The following is a 24,763-nucleotide window of genomic DNA, read 5'->3' on the forward strand; positions in this document are numbered from 1 at the left end:
TGTTGAACAAGCTATATGCCAAATTGAAGGGTAGATGTCTCTTCAACAGAGACGAAGCGAGACGGCTTCTATATTTTGTTATAATTTACAGACGTTTCTTTAACAAAGAGAAATATGACGTCTTGGGCATATCTACGCGTCAAGTTAGTCGTAGATGCCAATTAGGCTTTTAAAAACTGAACTAAAGCCGTCATTTTCCTGGCTAACTCAAGACTTTTGTGTTACGTTCTTGGGGAAATCAGAGAGTATTTGTGTTAAAATAGTCATGTGTATGTGTGTGCGTATATCTGTATGTGTGTGCGTGTGTGCGGCGCGTATGTTTAAGAACAAAACGTACTCGCCTAATTTCAACGTTGACAGTGCAATGAACCAATCTTCACGTCTATCGATCTCCTAATTTTTCTCGGCTCCGGGACTTAAAGACTTTAATTAATATGCCAAGACTGTGTCTTTAACAATTAAAACAATTACATTAAATCACTTATTTATTATTGAAAGTAGTCCTAATTTTTTTTTTCTCTTCCAGCACTAAGAGTTTTAATTATCTACACCATATGCTAGACCCAAATCAATAGATGTACATTTTATATGAAGATATTTTTGAAATTATTACATCATAGCTGATGTATTTAAATGTGTAAGAAAATTAAATTAAAATATGGGGACAATTTTAAAATCTATAATTGCCCTAAAAGATTAGTTGTCATATAAACTTAGAAATAAGACACGAGTACAAAGCAATACGCCCTAAACTGGCAAGTGGCTGATATCATCAGTTCATTAAAAAAGTTTAAGTCGAAATGTATCTTTGTAGCTTTCACGTGTTGACTTTCCATTTTGGTTATAAATAACCCTGGTGATTTATCATTCTCTTAGCTCTTTCTCTCCGTAATTATTTACCACATTCTGGTGGAATCAACGCTGGTATCGTCAGTTAGGAGAGAAAGAGTTAACAAGGGATGCAACTCTTGGAATAATGGCGACTACTAACAGCTCCGTTGATCTCCCTTACGAGGTCATGAAGACAGCCGAACTCATATTAGCAAATATTTTAGCGCCGGCTCTGACCATTGTGGCTATCTTGACCAACGGGATGAGCCTGATCGTGTACTCCCGCTTGGGTCTCAGCGATAGCATCAGTATTTCATTCTTCACGCTTACCGTCTCGGACTTTGTCTTCGCACTGACCAACATGGCAACACTGGTGGTCGTGATATTCATGAACCCGAGCGTTGAGTGGTCAGTGGATCCATTGGCAATAGCCATTCTACTGGTCCCCTTTAACAGGATGTGCTACGACCTATCTAACACCCTAACCTGCTTCATAGCCGTGACTAGATGCTGCTGTGTTGTCATGCCCCTCAAATTCAAATCTACCTTCACCAGATCTAGGACGTTTTGGGTTCTCGGAGTTATCTTCACTGCCTTCCTCATTGAGTTCGCTCCCATGTTCGCGTCACAAGGCCTGCGCTCTGTGGCTATTCCGAAAACGAATTCCTCCCGTATGGTGATTTGGTTCGCAAGAAATCGCGACGAAATCGCCATGGTCATCTACGAGAGTTTAAATCGTAACGCGCTACTGATTGTCACCTTTGGCATTTCTCTGGCAAGTCTGGTTCTTCTTACGCTCAAACTCAAAGAAGCTTCAGACTTTCGGCGCTCGCTTCAGTCTTTAGCCATCGTGAACGATGCAGCAAAAGGCAACACAAATAAGGGAAAAGACGGGCTGAACATGTCTAAAGTTGAGATCCAGATCGTCAAAGGCGTCTCTCTGGTGCTTCTAATCACTTTGTCCTGCAACCTCCCAGTGTTATGCATCTCCTATAGCAAGCTGGTGGTCTCCGAGATCGCTCTGGGCAGAACCTACAACAATTTGTACTTCCTGATCACCAACGTCAGCAACTTTGTCATCGTGGTAAAGACGACTTTCCATTGGCTGGTGTACTACACATTCAACTCGCGCTACAGGCTCGTGTTTCAATCTACCTTAGTTTGCTGTCGCCGGCCAGTGCCTACTGCTATGTCCATTGAATGTTTGTCATCTGAGCCAAAGATAAGAACATAGATTTTATGCTCCAAGTCCTGTACCACAAAAATAGTTTTAAAAAAGCTACACCTTAGCCAGGACGAATACCAGACAATACTTGTGGATAGATAATCCAAATGTGCGTATTTGTCAATTTGAGTCTGATTTTCGTCCAGTTGTTCATCTACTTTGAGTGTTTTTTATTTGAAATAATAAACTACAGAGGTTCAATGTCCTTGTGTTAAATAACTTGACTTCAATACAGTGGCGTGGCTATGTTGGGGGAGGGGGAGTCCAAATATAAAAATCCCACTAGAGATGGGTCCTGAATTTTTTTTTACATTAAATATTAAGCTAGTGTTATGTAATCTTGCTATTCATGTTGTTATGTAAATTAGTGACAGTGGTGCATGTATTCCACACATTAGACTTATATACGTATTAAGTACATTAAGTACTGAGGTTGTCAATGGTAGTCAAACTGAATTTCCATTTGATTGGATCAATAAAAATTATCTTATCTTATGTCATGATGTCGAATGTCAAAATGCAGGGGCCCATAAGTGGCCAAGCCCCTTGGGCCCCCAAATCCCTCGATACGCCACTGCTTCAATATGAATAGAGCACAAACGAGTCTAGGAATGGAAATACAGAGTATTCCAATCCATAGATCTAATCAGAATAACTTCATAATCCGAAATCGCTATAAAGAAACACAATGGATATATGAAGCCAAATACAATGGGTTAGATCAATAACGCAACATTCTACTCTGTAATTCGAAAGTCGTTATCGCATTCCTTGAAGGAGTTCTTGAGAGTGTCTTTATAGCGCTTGTATTGACCTCCCAGGGAGACTCCCCGTAGAGAAGTCGTTTTTGAAGGCGATTGTCAGGCATGCGGACTAGATGTTCCGCCCATCGAAGTTGGGACTTTTTTTTACTGTGGCATTGATAGTGTTCATGTTGGACAGCTTTAAGATTTAAGGATACTCCTTAGACAGCGTAGGTGAAAGGAATTTACCTTTTTGATGTGGCGGAAATATAGGGTCCAGGACTCTGATGCATATAAGAGTGACGGGAGAACTACAGCACTGTAGACTTTCAGTTTTGTGGATATGCCGAGTCCTCTCCGTTGCCACACTTGCCCTTGAAGTCTGCCAAAAGCATGTGTAAACATGAAAAAGAATGTTCAAATTTGAAACAATAAACAACAGCAAATTTCCAATAGTACTAAGAATAGTCAAAGAAGTTAAAAACAGAGTCTGGTTATTTGTTAAGTATTTTTGTGGAGAAGCTAATGCTAGAAGGTATATAAACTATAAACACAAAGTAAGACAATAAATAAGTCTCTCCCGTTTTAATATTTATGTCAAATGAATTTTATACTTAATTATTGAAGGAAGTTATAGTATGTGTTCAATCTTTATTAATTTCAAATTGAGGAATTCAACTAGCTTATTCCATAAAGAGGAATTCCTCACTTAAACATATATCTCCCGTTATACAGTGGAATTCGGGTCATTGGACTTACATTTTCAATCTTACTCCTAAAATACCGAGGTGTGTTAATTACCCAATTCCATCGTAACAATAAAATATGCAGTGCTGGATTTACCTAAAGGCAACAGAAGCTGTAGCTTAAAGCCCCAACTTGTTTGGATGCTCCTCTCCCCCTCCCTTTTTAGATATGGATCCAGGAATTTTCAATCATTATGAAGAAAGAGCAGAGGAAAAAATGCTTTCTGTTGATTTACAAGTGGCCCCAGAGCTCAAATAGCTTAGGGTCGTATCAAGTCTAAATCAGGTTCTGATCATATCTACATTGTCCATGCCATAGTCTATGGGACTAACATAAAGAAAGAGAGAGAGAGGGAGAGATAGAGAGAAAGAGAGAGAGAGAGAGAAAAAAAAGAGAGAGGGAGAGAGAGAAAGAAATAGAGAGAAAGAGAGAGAAAGAGGGAGAGAGAAAGAGAGAGAAAAAGAGAGGGAAAGAAAGAAAGAGAGAGAGAGGGAGAGAGAGAAAAAGAGAGAGAGAGAGAGAGAGGGAGAGAGAGAAAGAGAGAGAAAGAGATAGAGAGAAAGAGAGAGAAAGAGGGAGAGAGAAAGAGAGAGAAAAAGAGAGGGAAAGAAAAAAAGAGAGAGAGAGAGAGAAAGAGAGAGAGAGAGAGAGAGAGAGGGAGAGAGAGAAAAAGAGAGAGAGAGAGAGAGGGAGAGAGAGAAAGAGAGAGAAAGAGATAGAGAGAAAGAGAGAGAAAGAGGGAGAGAGAAAGAGAGAGAAAAAGAGAGAGAGGGAGAGAGAGAAAAAGAGAGAGAGAGGGAGAGAGAGAAAGAGAGAGAAAGAGATAGAGAGAAAGAGAGAGAGAGAGAAAGAGAGGGAGAGAGAGCTTACACAGGTGACGTACTCATTCATATGCCAACTCCCACATCCCCAACCCAACCCCACAAACAAACAATACCCAAGCATACCCACAATAAGAAAAAAAAACAGGTAGATACGGGCTGAGTGAGGTCGTTAATAATTAAAAACATTTTATTGCTGAGCTCGCAATTTAAAGCCATTGATGGATCTTTTATTCAAAGAACACAGCACCTTTTTAGAAACATAAAACACCTACACAGTGTTGACCAATAGGAAATAGATCTAGGCTCACACTGTGGCATACACACTGCCTAACCATAGTGCTTTCTCCTAGGGGTTAGCTACGTTTGGGAGACGTTTCAAATTGATGTACATTTATTGTAAGTAAACAACATTTATGGTTTATTTATTTAGATTCTTATCTTATCTTATATAATACAGACGTTACTTCAAAATAGAAGATGATTACGTCCTACGCGTCATGCATTTTAACCAATGACCTCCTAAACTCAGCCAAGTCACTGGTTTTCCTGGCAAGCTCAGGCAACCCATTCCATGCCCTAATAGCACTAGGGAAGAAGGAGCTTTTGTACAAATTTGTCCTAGGATATGGAATGAGAAATCTACCGTTATCTTTGTGTCTTTCTGAGTATTTTATTAAAAGTTTGTTTTTGTATTTAAAGGTTATGGTTCAGTGTTTTATGTATAATCGCTACTTTACTTTTAAGTCTTCTATCCTGAAGGCTTTCTAAACTTAGTGATTTTACTAAAGGTGTTACTCTAATCAAAAGTGAATATTCGTTTGTTATGAATCTCACTGCTCTATTTTGTGTCTGTTCCAGTTTCTTAATGTTTTCTTGAGTTAAGGGCTCCCAAACAGAGGATGCATATTCTATTATTGGCCTAACCAAGGTTAAATAACTTTTTAGTTTTATGTTCTTATTTGATTCATAGAAATTTCTTCTAATAAACCATAATGCTTTTTAATTTATTATAACACCTATGTATTTTGCGTTTTATTCTGTGTTACTGGCAAGCATATAAGAATGTGTTTAAGACCAGGGAACGCATCAGCCTGAATCGAGTGTCGAGGGCTATTTCTTTCTCTGTCCTTATTGCTTGGTCTTTAGCAAGTCCTGCTGTGGACTGGCCAGTAGTTCAGGTTCGATTCCTTCATCTGAGACAAAAGCTTCTAGGTATTTAAAACTACTTTCCTTTAAGAACGCGATGGTCCTTTCAAAACCGATGTTGGATCTAGATCTAGACCTAGTTCTCAAGCCAAATTTAAATTTCTAAATTAATTTCATTTTTAGTTTGAAAAATTATAATGGTCAAATTAGAGTTTTCCCAATGTGGCCAGCGAGCTAGTGATTTTCTTTCTCAGCGATAAACATCAACTGTTAAATTTCTCGGAAAATTGTTAAAGTTGTTTTTGAGATCCGTATCTAGGTACCTGGTTCCACCCTTTACGAAGTTGAATTGTAAAAATGTTTCTATTAGAATTAGTTCAAACATGACACATTTAAAATTCATCCTTCTGAAAAGTTATTTTACACAAAGTTAATGAGTTCGGTATTTTCTAGCTAGTCTATGATGCTGTTTATTATTTATTTTTTTGGTCTACAGACGGTACAAAATGGCCAGTGCTAAGTATTTGATTGTGCTAATTGGCTGTTTAACATTAGCCAGAGCTGCAAAAAGAGAAACACACAATTTTCATAAAGTCTGTGGATTAGAAAACCCTAATCACAATTTTATTGATCTAAGTGAACCGCTAGAACCAGGACCTTTTCATGACCTGACCACAAATGAACTAGAAAGGGTAAGTAGTCAGCGGATGGATACATAGGTTGGTACTATTTTTGTAGTTCAAAAAGGTCTAGGATGTGGTGTTTGATAGATTACTCCATGCCAGAAAAAGTGGACTAACTTCTGGACGATTAAAGCCTTCATTTGCTTCATTGATAGCAAAATATATAGGTCACAAATAGGTCGTCGTATTAGAAAGAAATTCTTAATTCTCGAACTATCTATCTATCTATCTATCTATCTATCTATCTATCTATCTATCTATCTATCTATCTATCTATCTATCTATCTATCTATATCTATCTATCTATCTATCTATCTATCTATCTATCTATCTATCTATCTATCTATCTGTCTGTCTATATGTCTGTCCGTCCGTCCGTCCGTCTGTCTGTCTGTCTATCTATCTATCTATTTATCTATCTATCTATCTATCTATCTATCTATCTATCTATCTATCTATCTATCTATCTATCTATCTATCTATCTATCTATCTATCTATCTATCTATCTATCTATCTATATATCTATTTATCTATCTATCTATCTATCTATCTATCTATCTATCTATCTATCTATCTATCTATCTATCTATCTATCTATCTATCTATCTTTCATTAAATATTAGGTCATGTTTTTCTTTTATATTTTATAAGAGTAAGAGCTACTTTATATAATGGATACTAAGCTCAGAACCTACAGCTGTCTTGCTATTCAACTGCCAGCTTCTGAAGACTTAACAGAAAATTTGATAAATATAATGCTAGACATGCAAGATAAATGCCATGACGACAGCTGGTCAAGGTAGACAATACAGTTATAACGAGGAAAAAAGCTATTTGTTTGTACCTACCCGCTTCCCCAAAACCCCCTATTATCGATTGGTAGGCAAATAATGGGAATATACAGGACACTTCTATTGTTAGTGACATATACAGGACAGGGAATATACAGGACAGTTCTATTGTTAGTGACATATACAGGACACTGACTATACAGGACACTTCTATTGCTAGTGACATATTCAGGACAGGGAATATACAGGACACTTCTATTGTTAGTGACATATACAGGACAGGGAATATACAGGACACTTCTATTGTTAGTGACATATACAGGACAGGGAATATACAGGACACTTCTATTGTTAGTGACATATACAGGACAGGGAATATACAGGACACTTCTATTGTTAGTGACATATACAGGACAGGGAATATACAGGACACTTCTATTGTTAGTGACATATTCAGGACAGGGAACATACAGGACACTTCTATTGTTAGTGACATATACAGGTCAGGGAATATACAGGACACTTCTGTTGTTAGTGACATATACAGGACAGGGAATATACAGGACACTTCTATTGTTAGTGACATATTCAGGACAGGGAATATACAGGACACTTCTATTGTTAGTGACATATTCAGGACAGGGAATATACAGGACACTTCTATTGTTAGTGACATATACAGGACAGGGAATATACAGGACACTTCTATTTTTAGAGACATATATAAAACATCATGAAACGGAGGTATGAAATATCACCTGTCTTGTATCTATGTCAGTACCTTATGTCCTAGTACTACGAAGATATGTCCTAGTGCTACACACATATGTCTACATTATTGAGCTCTATTAAGTAAGCTCCCATCTCAGGCCATGCGGTCTATAGTGCATACGATGTAAAGGTCATCTGTTTCTGTGGCCCACGGTTAACGGGGGGGGGGGGGGGGCTCCTGTAGCCAGCATGAAAACCAACAACCAACCGCCCAAAAGATCACGGAATTAAAAATCCCAGTCTTCACCAGGATTCGAACCTGGGTCACTGAGTTGGGCTTATGACACCCTCTTTAACCGTGGGCCACAGAAACAGATGGTCCTTACATCATCATTCAAAGTAAGTGTTCAATTGACTAAAAAAACAGTAATTGTATTCTACTTAATGAAGTAAGAGAGTTTATAGTACTAAATATTACATTGGAGTTACTACATAGTAGTAACAATTTGTGACGATGGTAAATAAAACAACTGTAATCCCATGCAACTGGCGCAAGAGTAACACATGACTTCATGATTTTCTTTAATAATAAAGATTTTACCATCTAATAATTACAGAAATGTAGTAAAGGTTTTATTTCGAGTTATAGACACAATAGTTGGACTATTTACGCGGTCCGATCTGCGATCTGTATATTTAGTCAATTCCAGTTCAGACATAACCGTTGTCTGTATGTAGTCGCTTAAAGTTCTCATTTGCCATCTTAGTCTGTAAAATTATTAGTTTAGTATATACTATATAAGATTGGTAAGTCTAAGTTGATAGGAGTCGACTACATTAAAAATATACTTTATTTTCATAGCACCAAATGAAGACAATAACATTGTCAAACATTATTTCAGTTGAAAACATTTCTAGAGAGTAATCCTGATAGACAACTGTCCAAGCCTGAGAATGCCAACTCTAGTGGCAGCATCTTGCTAGCAGCAGACCTGCATCTTCCACCCAAGCAAGACATTTTAAAGTTTCTCGAGAGCAAAGGTAACGTTTTCAAGAACGTTTATTAGTGCCCAACCAATTCCGGCCCAAGGGACGTATTGTTTCTGTTTCTTCATTGTCCTAAAAGTTGAGTCTAAGACTCTTGGAACTCTAGGTCTATGGAATCTTATTCTAAGAGTTGAGTCTAGAGTCTAAGACTCTTGGAAATCTAGGTCTATGGAAGCTTATTCTAAGTGTTGAGTCTAAGATTCTTGGAACTCTAGGTCTATGGAAGCTTATTCTAAGTGTTGAGTCTAAGATTCTTGGAACTCTAGGTCTATGGAAGCTTATTCTAAGTGTTGAGTCTAAGATTCTTGGAACTCTAGGTCTATGGAAGCTTATTCTAAGTGTTGAGTCTAAGATTCTTGGAACTCTAGGTCTATGGAAGCTTATTCTAAGAGTTGAGTCTAAGACTCTTGATAATCTAGGTCAGTGGAAGCGTATTCTAAGAGTTGAGTCTAAGACTCTAGGAACTCTAGGTCTATGGAAGCTTATTCTAAGAGTTAAGTCTAAGACTCTTAAAAATCTAGGGCTATGGAAGATTATTCTTATAGTTAAGTATACGACTCTTGGAACTCTAGGTCTATGGAAGCTTATTCTAAGAGTTAAGTCTAAGACTCTTAAAAATCTAGGGCTATGGAAGATTATTCTTATAGTTAAGTATACGACTCTTGGAACTCTAGGTCTATGGAAGCTTATTCAAAGAGTTAAGTATACGACTCTTGGAACTCTAGGTCTATGGAAGCTTATTCAAAGAGTTAAGTCTAAGACTCTTGGAACTCTAGGTCTATGGAAGCTTATTCAAAGAGTTGAGTCTAAGACTCTTGGAACTCTAGGTCTATGGAAGCTTATTCAAAGAGTTGAGTCTAAGACTCTTGGAACTCTAGGTCTATGGAAGCTTATTCAAAGAGTTAAGTCTAAGACTCTTGGAACTCTAGGTCTATGGAAGCTTATTCAAAGAGTTAAGTCTAAGACTCTTGGAACTCTAGGTCTATGGAAGCTTATTCAAAGAGTTGAGTCTAAGACTCTTGGAACTCTAGGTCTATGGAAGCTTATTCAAAGAGTTGAGTCTAAGACTCTTGGAACTCTAGGTCTATGGAAGCTTATTCAAAGAGTTGAGTCTAAGACTCTTGGAACTCTAGGTCTATGAAAGCTTGTCTCCAACGGCCAGTCTCAACAAACTTCATTCTGGGAAAGATCAAAGCAGATGTAAATGACTACATACGGATGTCTGGTATCCCAAGAGGCCTAAGACCGAGCATACCGGGGAATCTCCCCCATATTCCTTCTTTGTAACACATCAGCCGTGCAGGTGTCCTCAAAAAAAAGGGCGTCCTTTTGAGGAACGGTGTGTGGATAGTGACATGTTGGTAGGTGCTGTCTTCCATCTCCGCTAGCGCAACAGACTCGACTACTTAAGCACCCCAACGGACATGGACGTAGCCAGGGGGGGGGGGGTTTGGGGCAACGGAAGTTCTATTTCGCTTCTTTATCGGCCTAATCGCCTCCTCTAACGACTGTTTTCCCCCCGAGCGCCACTGCGAGTTTAAGAACGTAACAGTTCGGAAAAGCGCGCAAAGGTTCGTACCATCTAAAAAAAATTTTTTTTCTTGAACCTCTTTAGATCCTAGAGACATTTTAACCTAGTACATTTTTTATTAGAAGAACTTACTAATCAGTGGTCGAGAGGCTAAGTGCTCTTGAACTTGGGTTGTCTTGGCTACCTAGAAGGGGGCTCAAGGTTCGACACCCGACTCGGGCAGAGTTGTGTTTACTGAGCGCCTAAAGGCAGCACGGAAAACCAACTCCTAGATACCCCCCTCCCCCACTGGTCCACAAATGAGATTGGACCAAAAGCGCTCTGAGCATGAAAGCAGCGCTATATAAAAGCTATAATAATAATAATAATGTTAACAATTTAATAAAAGTTAGTATAATATTTTAATTTCAAAAGGTCAGCAGCCAGAAAGATGGGCAAGGGTGGTCATCTTCAAGGGAGAAACCATTCCTCACACTGTCAAAGAGTTGGTCTGTGGACCTCTGCCGAACGTTGAAAAATGTGAATTATTGAATTTAAAATATAGACAAAGTTTGATCAACACTTTAAAAGGGTAAGTCTTTAGAAATGTATTTCATATTGATGTGAATAAGATAAAAAACTACAGGCCGTTCGAAATGATAATTACTAAAGTGAAACATCTTTCATTGTTTCTTATAAACCATCATAATCTATATTTTGGTTATTGAGAGAGCTACACATTTCAGGGGCTATAAAACTTTGTCTCTTTGATAGGAAAACAAATATTTATAAGGATAATAGTTAATTGTCAAACAAACAAATATTTTTTTTTCTTTTGCATTCTTTGATCTTTCATTGAAGGATTCTAAAAAAAAGTGAGTGTGTGTTATGGAGTGTGTGTGTTATGGAGTGTGTGTGTTTTGAAGTGTGTGTGTATGTGTGTGTTTCATAGCTGACTGTGAGACGAGGTTAATCTATGGGTTGGTGGCTATGCAGTGTAGAATAAAGATCTGTTATAATTGATATTAAGGAGAAAAGACGATCCAGAGACTTGAAAGAGTAAAGCCGTGTTTTTGTTATGATTTTAGATTTTGTTTAAATATTCTAATACTAATACATCTCATCTCAAGTTAAATTTGTCTTTATCGTAATAAAACCTTTATTGAATTTTGTTTTGAAAAGAAGTTTGTTGAAGTAATTTTAAGTTCTAAAACTAAAAATATAATACGCCTACATTGGTCTAGTTGTACTAGCTATCTATAGGTGTAATTTTTTGGCCGACTTACAACAGAACTTAATGGTCAAACTAACCAAAATTAAAAAAAAGTTCCCCTTTCAGACCCTGTGGTCTATAGGGCAGATAATGTAAAGGTCATCTGATTCTGTGGCCTACGGTTAACGAGGGTGTCATTTGGCCAGCACAACGACAAACCGCCTTTATTTTTACCCAACTAATGTCAGGTACCCATTTGAGCTGGGTGGACGCAGAGGCGCCCAATGATCCCGAAATTAAAAATTCCAGTCTTCACCAGGATTCGAACACGGGACCCCCGATTCAGAAGCCAAGCGCTTTTCCGCTCAGCCACCGCGCCTAACCAAAGTTGCATCTTTCTTAAGGACTAGATTTAAAAGCCCAAAAGCGCGATGTTGGGGAGGAGAGTTTGTTTTCCATTGGAGGATGCAAAAAAAATATATATTTTGGGATGTTGTTGTGATGTTGGCTGGTCCAATGATTAATAAGAATAAAAATAAGATGTGGTCTGTGGCAGATGTTATCTGTGGCAGATGTGGTATGTGGCAGATGTGGTCTGTGGCAGATGTGATCTGTGGCAGATGTGGTATGTGGTAGATGAGGTACGTGGCAGATGTGGTATGTGGCAGATGTGGTATGTGGCAGATGTGGTATGTGGCAGATGTGATCTGTGGCAGATGTGGTCTATGGCAGATGTGATCTGTGGCAGATGTGATCTGTGGCAAATGTGGTATGTGGCAGATGTGATATGTGGCAGATGTGGTATGTGGCAGATGTGATCTGTGGCAAATGTGGTTTGTGGCAGATGTGATCTGTGGCAAATGTGGTTTGTGAAAGCTTTCCTCGCATATCAGCTATTTCAACCGTAGAATGGCAGGGGGATCGGCTAGTATGTTATACATATCTTATGTTAAAAATGCACTACTAAAGGATAATCCAGCTGCTTCATAACTTATGATTGCAGGATTCCTAAAGCCTCCTTGAAGTACAGCGGCAGGAAAGAGGCAACTAGCGCTGATCAGATCAGAGAGACGTTGAGGTCTGAGCAGAGAGCTCCTTTACAAGTGGAGCCTGACGGGAAGCGTTACACCATTAAAAACCAAGAGGTATGTAGCCTCTAGTTTGTGGATCTAAGCTGAATTAGAGAGTTCTTTTTTTTTTTCACCGGAAGTAGATAACGTTGCCAAGGAAACACACAAGACAAAACCTTCAGTGGCATGTTCTCACAACGATCATTAAATTTAAACTGATGAAAAACAGTGTGATAGTCTACAACGCCCGATAGAACAAAATAAGCAGGAACAGGAAAATTTAACAATTATGTTTCTTGGATTTTTAGTCTTCCATAGAAACTAATAACAGAAGTTCATGGACTTGGTTCATTTGGGATGTGAATAAATGTATGAAACAAGTGTCGACAACAGAAAACAATAGATAACCTAAGGATCATAAAGTTTGAACAATTTCTGAACAATGTACATTTTTTGTAGACAGCGTTTTATGACGGTGACTTTAGACTGATAGCTAAATAGCTCATTAAAACTAACATCTTGTGTGGAAAGCATACTATGGAATTTGTTTTGTTTTGCTGTCATATCAGTAGTGCTATCCTGGGCTCTTTTCAGACCGTTCGGATGGTAAGGGATGGTAGTTTTAACTATAATAAAGAGACCACTATTAATTTATTGTGTCACCTTTTTTAAAACAATTAAATTTTACTATAAACATCTCCTATACTTAAAACTTTTTAATTGATTCCGACCCACTGCTGTTTAATCTGGATTCCAAATCTATGTAGTCTATTAACTAGTCAGAAATCATGTCGTTCTCAAATGTCTCTAAAACTGTATATAATGCCAACCTTCTAAGAACCTCGACGTTTGTCCAGCTCCTGTCATGTTTGCTTATCCATTTGAAAGAGCTTTCAATTCGATAATGACAGCAATTTTTGCAAATAAACAAAGGTCAATTATGGGAAGACGTCAAGGCCGCTAGAGAAGCAGCCTCTGGGTCAGAAGATGAATCATGGCAGTCTCTCTGTGTTGTTGGATGATTCGAACATTAAAATTGTATTGTTTGATTGAAATGAGAGGTTTGGACTTACCTTTGAACGTTTGAGAATGTAAAAATGTTGAATCTGGAATTACTTACTGACTTTTTTTTTTTGCTGTAGCATTAAAGAACAATATGTTATCTTCAGTATGTTTAGACTCTTCAAAACATTGTTGGATATAAACATGAAGTTGCAATAAACTGAGAGGACTAGTTCAGTAACATAAGTCTAAGTATGGTTAGTTAAAATGTTTGTTTTTTTACATTTAAATGGTTTTATGTAGCAATTTGAAGCACTTCACAGCTAAACTTAATATTGTCTGAAGATTTGTATTATTTTCTTACAAAATCATGCAAATGTAACTGCACTTGAAATATTTCTTAAATTATTTGTATAAAGATTTTTTCATTCATGCTACAAAAAGGCGGCAGCAAACGTAATAGCCCCCGTATACAAACGCCAAGAGATCCTAGTAACTTATGTTACGACAGACCAGCTCATAGTTTCATCATTCGCCAAAAGCTAATGCTCCCTTTCTTCGTCTTTATGTCTGAAACACACATACTGCCAGTAACAAGTATAATAATAATAATCTTTATTATCCGTAAGGAAATATGTCTTACAATTTGTGCATTAGACCAAACAAAAATCATTATAACTATAAGAAACCAAAGTGTACATTCACACCAGACTCACTCATAATTTACATGTGACAAAGTTTATACCAGATTGTTCTTATTTAATGATTTGATTGCCAGGGGAACAAAAGAGTGTTTGTGTCTGTTTGTCTTTGCTATCGGTGTCTTGTATCTCTTTTGTGATGGTAAAATCAAGGATATACTCTTGGTCCTCAGTATCAATACCTCAAAGTTGGTGCCATACATTAGATAGCCTATTTTCAATATATTGGTGTCGTCTGCAACCTATTTTAAAAAGATGAACACCTTAATTTTGAGCTTTCCAGTTACTTGATAGCAGTCAGTTAGAGCGGTCAGTAAGAGCGGTCAGTAAGGGGGCAGTCATTGAAAGTAGTCATTTGATAATGTCATTGTAAGCAGTCGCTATAGAGTAATTATAAAGCAGTTGAGATTTGTACTAATCAATAAATTATTACTATATTTGTCAAGTATTTCTATAAAGGAATATAAAGGATTATTACTGGTCATTCTTGGATTGTGTATCATATTTCCTATGTGGTGTTACTATTGTATATATTAAACATATTATTTGTGTCTGCCCAAAAAAAAAATAATAATACATGTGTCTACAGCCAGAAAATAGGACAACCAAATGAACTATGAACAATTTCTGGGAAAGCATGATATTACTTTTTATGAGAGACCATGACTTTTTTTAGACATTGTGAAAAAAAGACAAGTTTCTTTTTGAAAAAAATCCCACTTTCAAGGATTTCGTTCGTTTGGCATGTGTGATACATGTGTACGGACATGTGTCCACAACAGAGGACAATAAGACAAGCTAATGATCATCAAGTCTGAACAATTTCTGAACAATATTAACTTTAATTGTTGTGAAAACATGGATCAGACAATGGCACTATTCCTTGATTAATTTGGACATCTCTCTAGATCTTTGAATAATCAGCAGCTGTGTCGAAATATTCACTTTAACGATACATACGATAAATACTATGGCGTTTTGTTTCTTTGCTAAATATTTAATGTTATTATTTTCTTTGTTATATTTCATCTCCTTATTGTTATGTTCTAATGATTACATGAATATTGTTTACAATACAAAGACAGCAAAACAATGTGATAAAGATTTCAGAGGATGCTTTCGTCCTAAATGATTGTTTTACACAATTTCAAAGTATCTGCTTCATTATCTGAAGGCGTAGCGGCTGAGCGGTAAAGCGCTTGGCTACCGAACTGGGGTCCGGGGTTCAAATCCTGGTGAAAACTGGGATTTTTAATTTCAGAATCTTCGGGCGCCTCTGAGCCCACCCAGCTCTAATGGGTACCTGGCGTTAGTTGGGAAAAAGTTAAGGCGGTTGGTCGTTGTGCTGGCCACATGACACCCTCGTAAACCGCAGGCCACAAAATCAGGTGAACTTTACATCATCTGCCCTATAGACCACAAGGTCTGTAAGGTGAACTTTACATCATCTGCCCTATAGACCACAAGGTCTGTAAAGGGAACTTTACATCATCTGCCCTATAGACCACAAGGTCTGAAAGGAGAAATTTACTTTTTTACTTACTTCATTGTCTTGGATACAAAAGTCTTGTAATCGAAACTGTTGAGACAATTTGTTACTCGTATAATGCTGTAGAAAGGTAGTTCTCATTTCAGACTCAGTTTAAATATGACAACAGAGAATCTCTCGCAACCATAAAAGAGTTATTTAACACATTTTAAATACAGAAAAGAAAAAGAAATAGATTAAGCTTTCAGGAAATTGAATAATTAGCAGCTGTGTCGAAATTTTAATTCGTGAACATCAAGACTTAAGTGTCATCCGTAAGTTATCAAGTGGGCTCCAACTAGTCAAGAGCCATGGGCCTTAGTGCAATGAACCCCCTTTGCGCGTTTTGCTACTCCACAGGCTGTGGGCCCCTAATGGACGTGGGCCCGGGTTCATTGAACCCCTTCGCACCATGGTCCAAATGTTTAAACTTACCTGTAACATATGTAAGATGCAAGCTTAATATCTCAAAATAACAAGTATTGTTTTGTTTTTATTCAATATTGGCTACTCTTTCGTGGAGTGGGAAAAAAGGAAATGAGGTAGAGGGCTAGGCTTGAAGACAATTTTCTACTTTCCAGTGGTTAAGCGCTTTGCTTCCGAACCTGCGGACTTTGGTTCGAATCTCGGTGAAGACTGGGATTTTGAATTTCGAGATTTTTTAAGGGCGCCCCTGAGTTCACCCAACTCCAATGGGTACCTGACTTAAGTTGGGGAAAGTAAAGGCGGTTGGTGGTTCTGCTGGACACATGACAACTTAATCGTTATCCGCTGGACAAAGAAACAGATGACCTTAACATCATCTGCTATATAAACCGTGTGTTCTAAAAAGGGAACTTTACTTTTTTTAATTGTAGCGAACCAGACACTTTTTAAAAAAAAAAATTTGAATTATTATTATTATAGCTTTTATATAGCATACTTTCATGCTTATAGCATGCTCAGAGCGCTTTGGTCCAATCTCATTTGTGGACCAGTGGGGGGGGGGGGGGGGGGAGGAGGGGGTTATCTAGGAGTTGGTTTTCCGTGCTGCCTTTAGGCGCTCAGTAAACACAACTCTGCCCGAGTCGGGTGTCGAACCTCGAGCCCCCTTCTAGGTAGGTAGCTGAGACAAGCCAAGTTCAAGCGCACTTAGCCTCTCGACCACGCTTGAATGTAACTGATGAATTCTTCCCTTTAGGTGCAGTACCTGGACTGGTCCTTCAGCTTTAGGGTGTCGCCAATGACCGGCCCAGCCTTATACAACGTCAAGTTCAAAGGAGACAGAATAGCCTATGAGATAAGTCTGTCTCAAATAGCCATTCAGCATTCTGTCCAGGGGGCAGACCTACCATCTGTAAGTTTACTCATTGATATGAAAGCATTGTACTTTCTTTAATGTGTGTGTGTGTGTTGGAGGGGGTGTCTGTGTATGTGTATGGGAGTGTGTGTGTTTATTTTTTGTTACTATGTTAATGTTTAATATCTATATAACACAATAAGGGGCTCGGTGGGTGACAGGTTAAGCGCTTGGTTTCTGAACCTGCGGCCCTGGGCAGGGTCGGACTGGATGTTACAATCGGCCCAGGCATTTCTATACAATCCGGCCGAATCGTATATCATATGATTGACATCCATTTCTATGTCTACATTTACGCAAAATCATTCTGTTAAGTTTGATAATGTATTAATAAATGAACGCATACATACAATAAATTCTGTATCTTTTAAAGAAATATACAAGGCCTTATGTTGCTTTTTAATGGCTAAAAGTGCGGGCCATAGTAGCACTGTCTACGGATGTAGACTATAACATTATTTCGGAATGCTTGTTACATGAGATTAGCGATACACGGTAGATTCTGTATAAGATTTAAAAAAAAACACGACGCCCAGAGAGCCTTTTTACAAGAGAATATTATAAAAACCTTTAACAATTTAATGCATTCTATAGTGGTATTCATGAGACCTACCGGCCCTTTTGGGTACTGGCCCACTGGGCATGACACCCTGCTCGTTAACCATTGACCAAAAAAAAAACGATGACTTTGAAAGGAGAACTTTACTTTTGTTATATATTTATTACACAAAATTTTTTTTTTTAGTCACAGGTAAAAAACGACACCAACAACAACAACAAAATGACTAGTACCACTACTACTCGAGGCGAGGTGGCGCAGTGGTAAAGCTTTTGGCTTCCGAACCGTTGGGTCCCGGGTTCGAATCCTGCTGAAGACTTGGATTTTTAATTTCGGGCTCCTTAGGGAGCCTTTGAGTCCACCCAGCCCTAATGGGTACCTGAACATAATAAAACAATATAGTCGAAAAACAAGGTCGATATAGTTTGAGGCTTTAATACACTGAATGACTACACAGCACACATCTCTAGCTTTCCGTGAAGACATTCTTACGGACGAGTTACAAGCACATGTAAACACAAGAACGAAAAAGAATACAGTCAATCATTTTCATAAATTCCATTAGTTGGGGAAAGGAAAGAGCTGGTTAGTAGTTATGCTAGTTACATTACGCCCTCGCAAACCTTGGGCCACAGAAACAGACCTGTACATCATCTGCCCTATAGATCGCACGGTCTGAAAGGAGAACTTACTTTTACTAGTAATAATACTAGAAATAATAATCATAAAAGATTATAAAGAGATTATATACAGAGAACCTTTATGATGGTTTCACCTGCCAAGTAGTCCACTGTGGCAAGGTGTCAGATAAATTTAGTCACAACAGGAGTCAAACAGGGATGTCTTCTTTCACCACTCCTGTACCTTCTAGTATTGGATTGGGTCACAAAAAAAAAAGCCTACTCTAATTCAGGGAAAGGAATCCAATGGACTCTTACACAAAAGGTGGAAGATCTGGAATTCGCTGATGACATAGCCCTATTATCACACAGATTACAGGATATGCAAGAAAAGGTCACAGCTTTAAGTAGGAAAAAGATTAGGCCTCAAAATAAACCACCAAAAACAAAAGTACTTAAAGTAAACAATAAACAAATTGGAGACATAGAACTGGATTTTCAGACCATAGACGAAGTATATAATTTTATATTTTCTAAACCTTGGGAGTGTAGTCAGTGAATCAGGTAGTACAGATAAAGACATTAAACTTCGTTTAAATCTAACCCGTAGACATTTACACAGCTAAAACCAACCTGGAAATCTCCTCACATCTCAAACAAAGAGGTCCAAGTCAATGCCTATGTAAAGCATTGTTATTTCCAATGTATCTGGCACTCTGGGCGCATGGGCTAGAATGCATGGCCGAAGGTCGAGTACACCGGGAACCTCCTCCATTTTCCTAAGTTGTACCAAGCTAACCGTGCAGGACTCGCCATTAGTGTAATGGTCCCTTGAGGAACGGCGCATGGATTATCGACAGGGACGTGGAATCTCTCTTTCAACTCCGCATCGTGCAATGAGAAAGATCTCGCATTCCAATGGACACTCCCACAGGAGTTTTGTTTTGCTATTCATTTAGCCTAATCACTTTCTAAAATGATCGTTTCCACCCGAGTGCCACGTTGAGGCAGAATAGCCTACCCGGGGGAGAAATATCCTAAAAATACACTGGTACAACAAAGTAGAAAACACCAAACTGTGGGAGATGAGTGGACAGAAAAATTTAGAGATGCAGATCTTACAGAGGAAGTGGAGATGGATTGGTCACACCCTTAGAAAAGATACCAACAACAGAGCTAGACTAGAATGGAACCCCCAGGGAACAAGACGTAGGAGAACACCAAAAAGAACATGGCGACGCTGTATACTAGAGGAAGCCGAGAGGACCGGAAAGAGCTGGGAAGCCATAAAAAAAGTAGCGAGAAACTGTTGAGATTGGCGTGTTTTTACTGAGGCCTTGTATTCCATGAGGAACTTAAAGAAAAGAGGATGACGATGATATACAGAGAACAGACTGTAATTTGCACAATTGTAGAAATATCTTAATAAATTGGGACTAGTGGATGAGTGCAGGGCCGGATTTAGACTAAATAAGGCCCTAAGCTATTCGAGAAATGGGGGCAATCAATAAAAGGCAAATGTTCCTTTGTTCTTTCTTCCTAATGATTGAAAATATCCATGGAGCTATTTTTGAGGGGCCCCCAGTAAGTGTGGGCCCTAAACTATAGGTAAATCCAGCATCGGTTGAGTGATAAATTTCTTCCAACTGAAAATGTTGAGCTTGAAATAGTTTCAATTTCTTTGCTGGCCATCAAAACAGAGTAATGCCCCTTAGTGGCTCTTACTCCCCAAGGCATTACGACTATACTTCTTTTACAATGTTTAGTAACCGAAGTTATTTGTAATAAATATTCCTGTTTTTTTAACAAGTTTCATTAACAAATTTGTTTAAGTCCTAAGTTTCTAATCAAGGCTCAAGCATTTATTCCACTTGTGTTTTTATTCTCTTACAGTCTAAATGACACGCTTACATTTTGTAAATTATTCATTAAGTACATCGAGATTTGAACCCGGTCCCCCCCCCCCCACCTTATTAGGTTGTCAAGATGCTCTTGGATACTCTACCCAAATCAGCACTTTAGTTAATTGTATCCCCTCTCCCTCTCCGATACAATGGTGGAATAGAGATGATGGTCTTTGACTAATAGCACCACTAAATGTCACTTTTCACTAAGACAATCGCTTTTATTGCATTCATCCATTGTTTACATCACTTTAGTTACTAGTTTTTATGGGCTCTGCTCTATTGCCTCCTTCAGTAGCGAAGCGACTATGGATCATCTCGGTGAGATGAATGCCTGGGCATTAGCTGTGGTCGGGACGATGTCGCCCACACATCAGTTCCCCCCTCTCCACGCAGCTGATGTATCGAAAGGAACGGCAGTGCCGATACTGTTTGGGGTCAGCGGCGTCGCAGGTTCTGCTAGAGTGTAGCACTGGGTGCTGCAAACTGCCTTAGGGTCGTCAGCTCCTGATTTTTCCTCACGGTTGACTCCCGAAGCCTTTCCCATGATTGGGTATAGGTGCAAGGCAACAGAGGTTTGAATTCAGAGTTTTCCTTCTCCTAGGTGGGTAGCCAGCCATGTGCTCTGCTAGTCAGACAGAAATACATGCAAGCAAATACACAGTCTCAATGGTAGAATGCTTGGGAGTAGACAGCTACTTCACAGAGAATAGAAGTCTGTTGCAATTGTACATCTATTATGTTCAAAAAGTTGTATTTGGCAATAATAATGGTACGTGAACAATGAATCAACCATTCGCCAAACCACCAGTTGTATTATCGATTCGTTATTTTGTAGGAGTGGGTAAACCATTTCTCTATTTGTAAAAAAAACAACGTATTCGGACGCTGTCAGCTGTTGTTAAAGTGTATCTTTATCTTGTCCCATGCTGTGCCAGCATGTAGGGTTTTCATAGACTTTCTACCACAATGCATTGTTAGGATCAGATGTTGATGGGAAAAGGGGGAGGGGGAGCGCTTTCAAAGGAATGACGCGCTGCACTGTTGTCACTAAACAATGGTTGTAAAAGGAAACTACTACTACTACGAAAGTAGGTCAAAGGGAACGCCCTGTTTATTAAAGTCGTAACTTGTTCTTAGTTTCTCGACAAATTTTTTTATGCGCTTATTTTTTTTTTTAATCAATGTTTACTATTTCCTTTTTTGGCCACCAAATCTCATAAAGTAAAAAAAAATCACTGTATTGGTGATTTAGGTGAGTTTCTAGGAGAGGGTAAACTCTGAATCCACACCCCTGTTGTCTTGCGGCTATTCCCAAACACGGGAATGGTTTCGGGAGTCAACCTTCAGAACAAAATCAGGAGCAGGTAACCCTTAAGAAGTTTACAGCACACAGAGTGCTACGCCCTCTGGCAGAGGCTGCAACGCCGCTGATCCCAAACTGTCTACGCTTCTGAAGTTTTTTTGGACAACACAAACAGCGTGGAGAGAAGGGGGAACTACTGTGTGGGCGACAACATTTCCACCATGGATGATGTTCCCCAATTTCATCTCATTTTGATGTGACGAACTATAGTCGTTACCTCGATAGAAGGAGACTAACAAATATAAGAGATTTAGTATTATCTACGTATTAAAATTCTAAAACAAAATATTTGCTATAGACACATTTATTCGTAAGGCAAGGACTGGGAGGGTTTGTCCAGGCAGGGTCTAGAGTTGTTGCTCCTAGTTTTAAATTTTTGCTTATCTCCTAAACAGGACTCGGTCACAGACACAGATGACGATCTGTCACATGGTGGTGTTCAGTCAAAATCATTGGTTGTAGGAGGTGATTGCCCTGAGTACTCTACACTTATCGATCAGGTTAGTAGACCAACTTATAATGGCAATGCGATTCCGAAGATTAAGGATGAGTGCAGTGTTTCACATGACTACGCAAACAGTAGAGAAGATGCCTAATCTGGGTCTGTATAATTTGTACTGATCAGAAGATAGGTTGCGTTTGGATGTACGCGTAGTATTACTATTGAGTTCGTGGTCACAGGCGTTCAGATCAAGACACTCCTAAGTCAATCAACAGGTGTATGTAAGAATATAGGATGGCTGCCTGGTCTTGGGGTTTACGCGCTGGACTATCGTTCGGATTTATCGACGGTCGAGGGTTCAAACCCTGCCACTCCCATCCCCGGTCGTTCTGCTGGAGGTTTGGACTAGGAAGTAAACTATCTTTAACTCTGAAGGAACATCCGAAACATGTAAAATATTTTACAAAACATTTTACAAACATAGAACTAATTCAGAATGGGAACAGTCTAGTCTCAGTTTAATAAACTCTATGAAAGACTAGCCTTAACTGTCTGTTAATCTCTATCTAATCTACAGTCTCGCTTCGGATTGATGTCGTCGTAATTGTGCGTTCACTAGCAGTCCCCTATAGTGCGTCTCTACAACAACCCAAACCTATTAGTCCAATTTCTAAATTATTAGGTGAAGGGTGCAAATAAACCACGTAGAGACTAAACGAAAGATGATGTTACAAGTCATGAGTTGCTGCTTTAAGTTATCATCCTTTGGATCACTGACTATGACGTTATGAGGCTTGGTTGATGACTACAGATCATTCTTGAGAGCCAGTTGTAAAGAAACAAGTCCTTTTAAGTATAAACTGCCTTTTATTGTGAAACATTCAAACATAACATATTTACAATGCTAACATCATCTACAGATAACCAACTTCTTTCTACTATCTTCTTCTTTCTTTTTGGCTTCTTCCCTATTAAATCTCCTTTCTTCTCTTTCTTTCAAGTTCTTCGCATTGAAGGCCATTTTCCTTGTCCGCTTCTCTAAATATTTTGTACATTGACATTTCCACTTACTTGTGCCTCGTCGTATCTCGTCGTGGTCGCCAGTTGTGACACGGTTACTATGTGTGGTCAACCGTGACACACGGTCAAGTGTTGGGTATCGGACTTGCGGGAAGTGACGAGTGTGTTAAAATATGCAGAAGGAAGTCATCTAGTGGAGTTGGTTATCTGTAGATAATGTTCGCCTTGTATATATGTTATGTTTGAATGCTTCACAATAAAAGGCAGTTTATACTTACAAGGACTTGTTTCTTCACAAATAGCCTACTAAATCTATCTTAGAAGTTTTTTTTTCTGATGCTAAGGTTTCGATAGATCTTCTTTGTTTCATTTTAGGTGTAACTTTCAATGGAAATCTACTTTTCATTTTTATCATCATTTATCAATTACAATTAACATTTCGATGCAGACCGAATATTTAATTTTTAATTTGTAGGTCTAAATCTAAATCTTTATTTTTTTGTTGGGGCTAATGTATTAAGGCTTTCCTTTGAGTCAATAGCTCATTTAGTTGTTTTTTTACACCTAAACGTGACAGACGAATCGACAAAGTACACAAAATGTGACAAAGTTGATAGCTCATAGAAGTACACAAAATGGGACAAGTTGATAGCTCATAGAAGTACACAAAATGAGACAAGTTGATAGCTCATAGAAGTACACAAAATGGGACAAAGTTGATAGCTCACAGAAGTACACAAAATGTGACAAAGTTGATAGCTCATAGAAGTACACAAAATGTGACAAAGTGGATAGCTCATAGAAGTACACAAAATGTGACAAAGTTGATAGCTCATAGAAGTACACAAAATGTGACAAAGTTGATAGCTCATAGAAGTACACAAAATGTGACAAAGGTGATAGCTCATAGAAGTACACAAAATGTGACAAAGTTAAAAGCTCATAGAAGTACACAAAATGTGACAAAGTTGATAGCTCATAGAAGTACACAAAATGTGACAAAGGTGATAGCTCATAGAAGTACACAAAATGTGACAAAGGTGATAGCTCATAGAAGTACACAAAATGTGACAAAGGTGATAGCTCATAGAAGTACACAAAATGTGACAAAGTGGATAGCTCATAGAAGTACACAAAATGGGACAAAGTGGATAGCTCATAGAAGTACACAAAATGTGACAAAGTGGATAGCTCATAGAAGTACACAAAATGTGACAAAGTTGATAGCTCATAGAAGTACACAAAATGTGACAAAGGTGATAGCTCATAGAAGTACACAAAATGTGACAAAGTTGATAGCTCATAGAAGTACACAAAATGTGAAAAAGTTGATAGCTCATAGAAGTACACAAAATGTGACAAAGTGGATAGCTCATAGAAGTACACAAAATGTGACAAAGTGGATAGCTCATAGAAGTACACAAAATGTGACAAAGTGGATAGCTCATAGAAGTATACAAAATGTGACAAAGTTGATAGCTCGTAGAAGTATACAAAATGTGACAAAGGTGATAGCTTATAGAAGTACACAAAATGTGACAAAGTTGATAGCTCATAGAAGTATACAAAATGTGACAAAGGTGATAGCTTATAGAAGTACACAAAATGTGACAAAGTTGATAGCTCATAGAAGTACACAAAATGTGACAAAGTTGATAGCTCATAGAAGTACACAAAATGTGACAAAGATGATAGCTTATAGAAGTACACAAAATGTGACAAAGGTGATAGCTCATGGAA

General features: G+C 38.3%; 2 protein-coding genes across 2 annotated transcripts in view; both read left to right on the top strand.

The window, feature by feature from the left end:
* The first annotated feature begins 976 nt into the window (after positions 1-976).
* LOC106051631 (uncharacterized) lies at positions 977-2,065 on the top strand. The gene has a single exon (XM_013206834.2). It carries the CDS (start codon positions 977-979, stop codon positions 2,063-2,065), a length of 1,089 nt encoding a protein of 362 aa, XP_013062288.2.
* Positions 2,066-4,608: 2,543 nt separating this feature from the next.
* The window catches only part of LOC106051633 (putative amine oxidase [copper-containing]), a 30,702-nt gene continuing 10,547 nt past the window's right edge, over positions 4,609-24,763 (top strand). Inside the window, exons 1-7 of the mRNA XM_056045452.1 lie at positions 4,609-4,766; positions 6,013-6,208; positions 8,605-8,743; positions 10,695-10,851; positions 12,476-12,617; positions 16,954-17,109; positions 21,957-22,061. Of these exons, the coding sequence (XP_055901427.1) occupies positions 6,023-6,208; positions 8,605-8,743; positions 10,695-10,851; positions 12,476-12,617; positions 16,954-17,109; positions 21,957-22,061 (885 nt within the window). The 5' untranslated portion in view covers positions 4,609-4,766; positions 6,013-6,022. The remainder of the gene's footprint in view (positions 4,767-6,012; positions 6,209-8,604; positions 8,744-10,694; positions 10,852-12,475; positions 12,618-16,953; positions 17,110-21,956; positions 22,062-24,763) is intronic.

The sequence above is a fragment of the Biomphalaria glabrata genome, chromosome 11 (genome assembly GCF_947242115.1).
Source record: "Biomphalaria glabrata chromosome 11, xgBioGlab47.1, whole genome shotgun sequence".
In the NCBI taxonomy this organism is placed as follows: domain Eukaryota; kingdom Metazoa; phylum Mollusca; class Gastropoda; family Planorbidae; genus Biomphalaria; species Biomphalaria glabrata.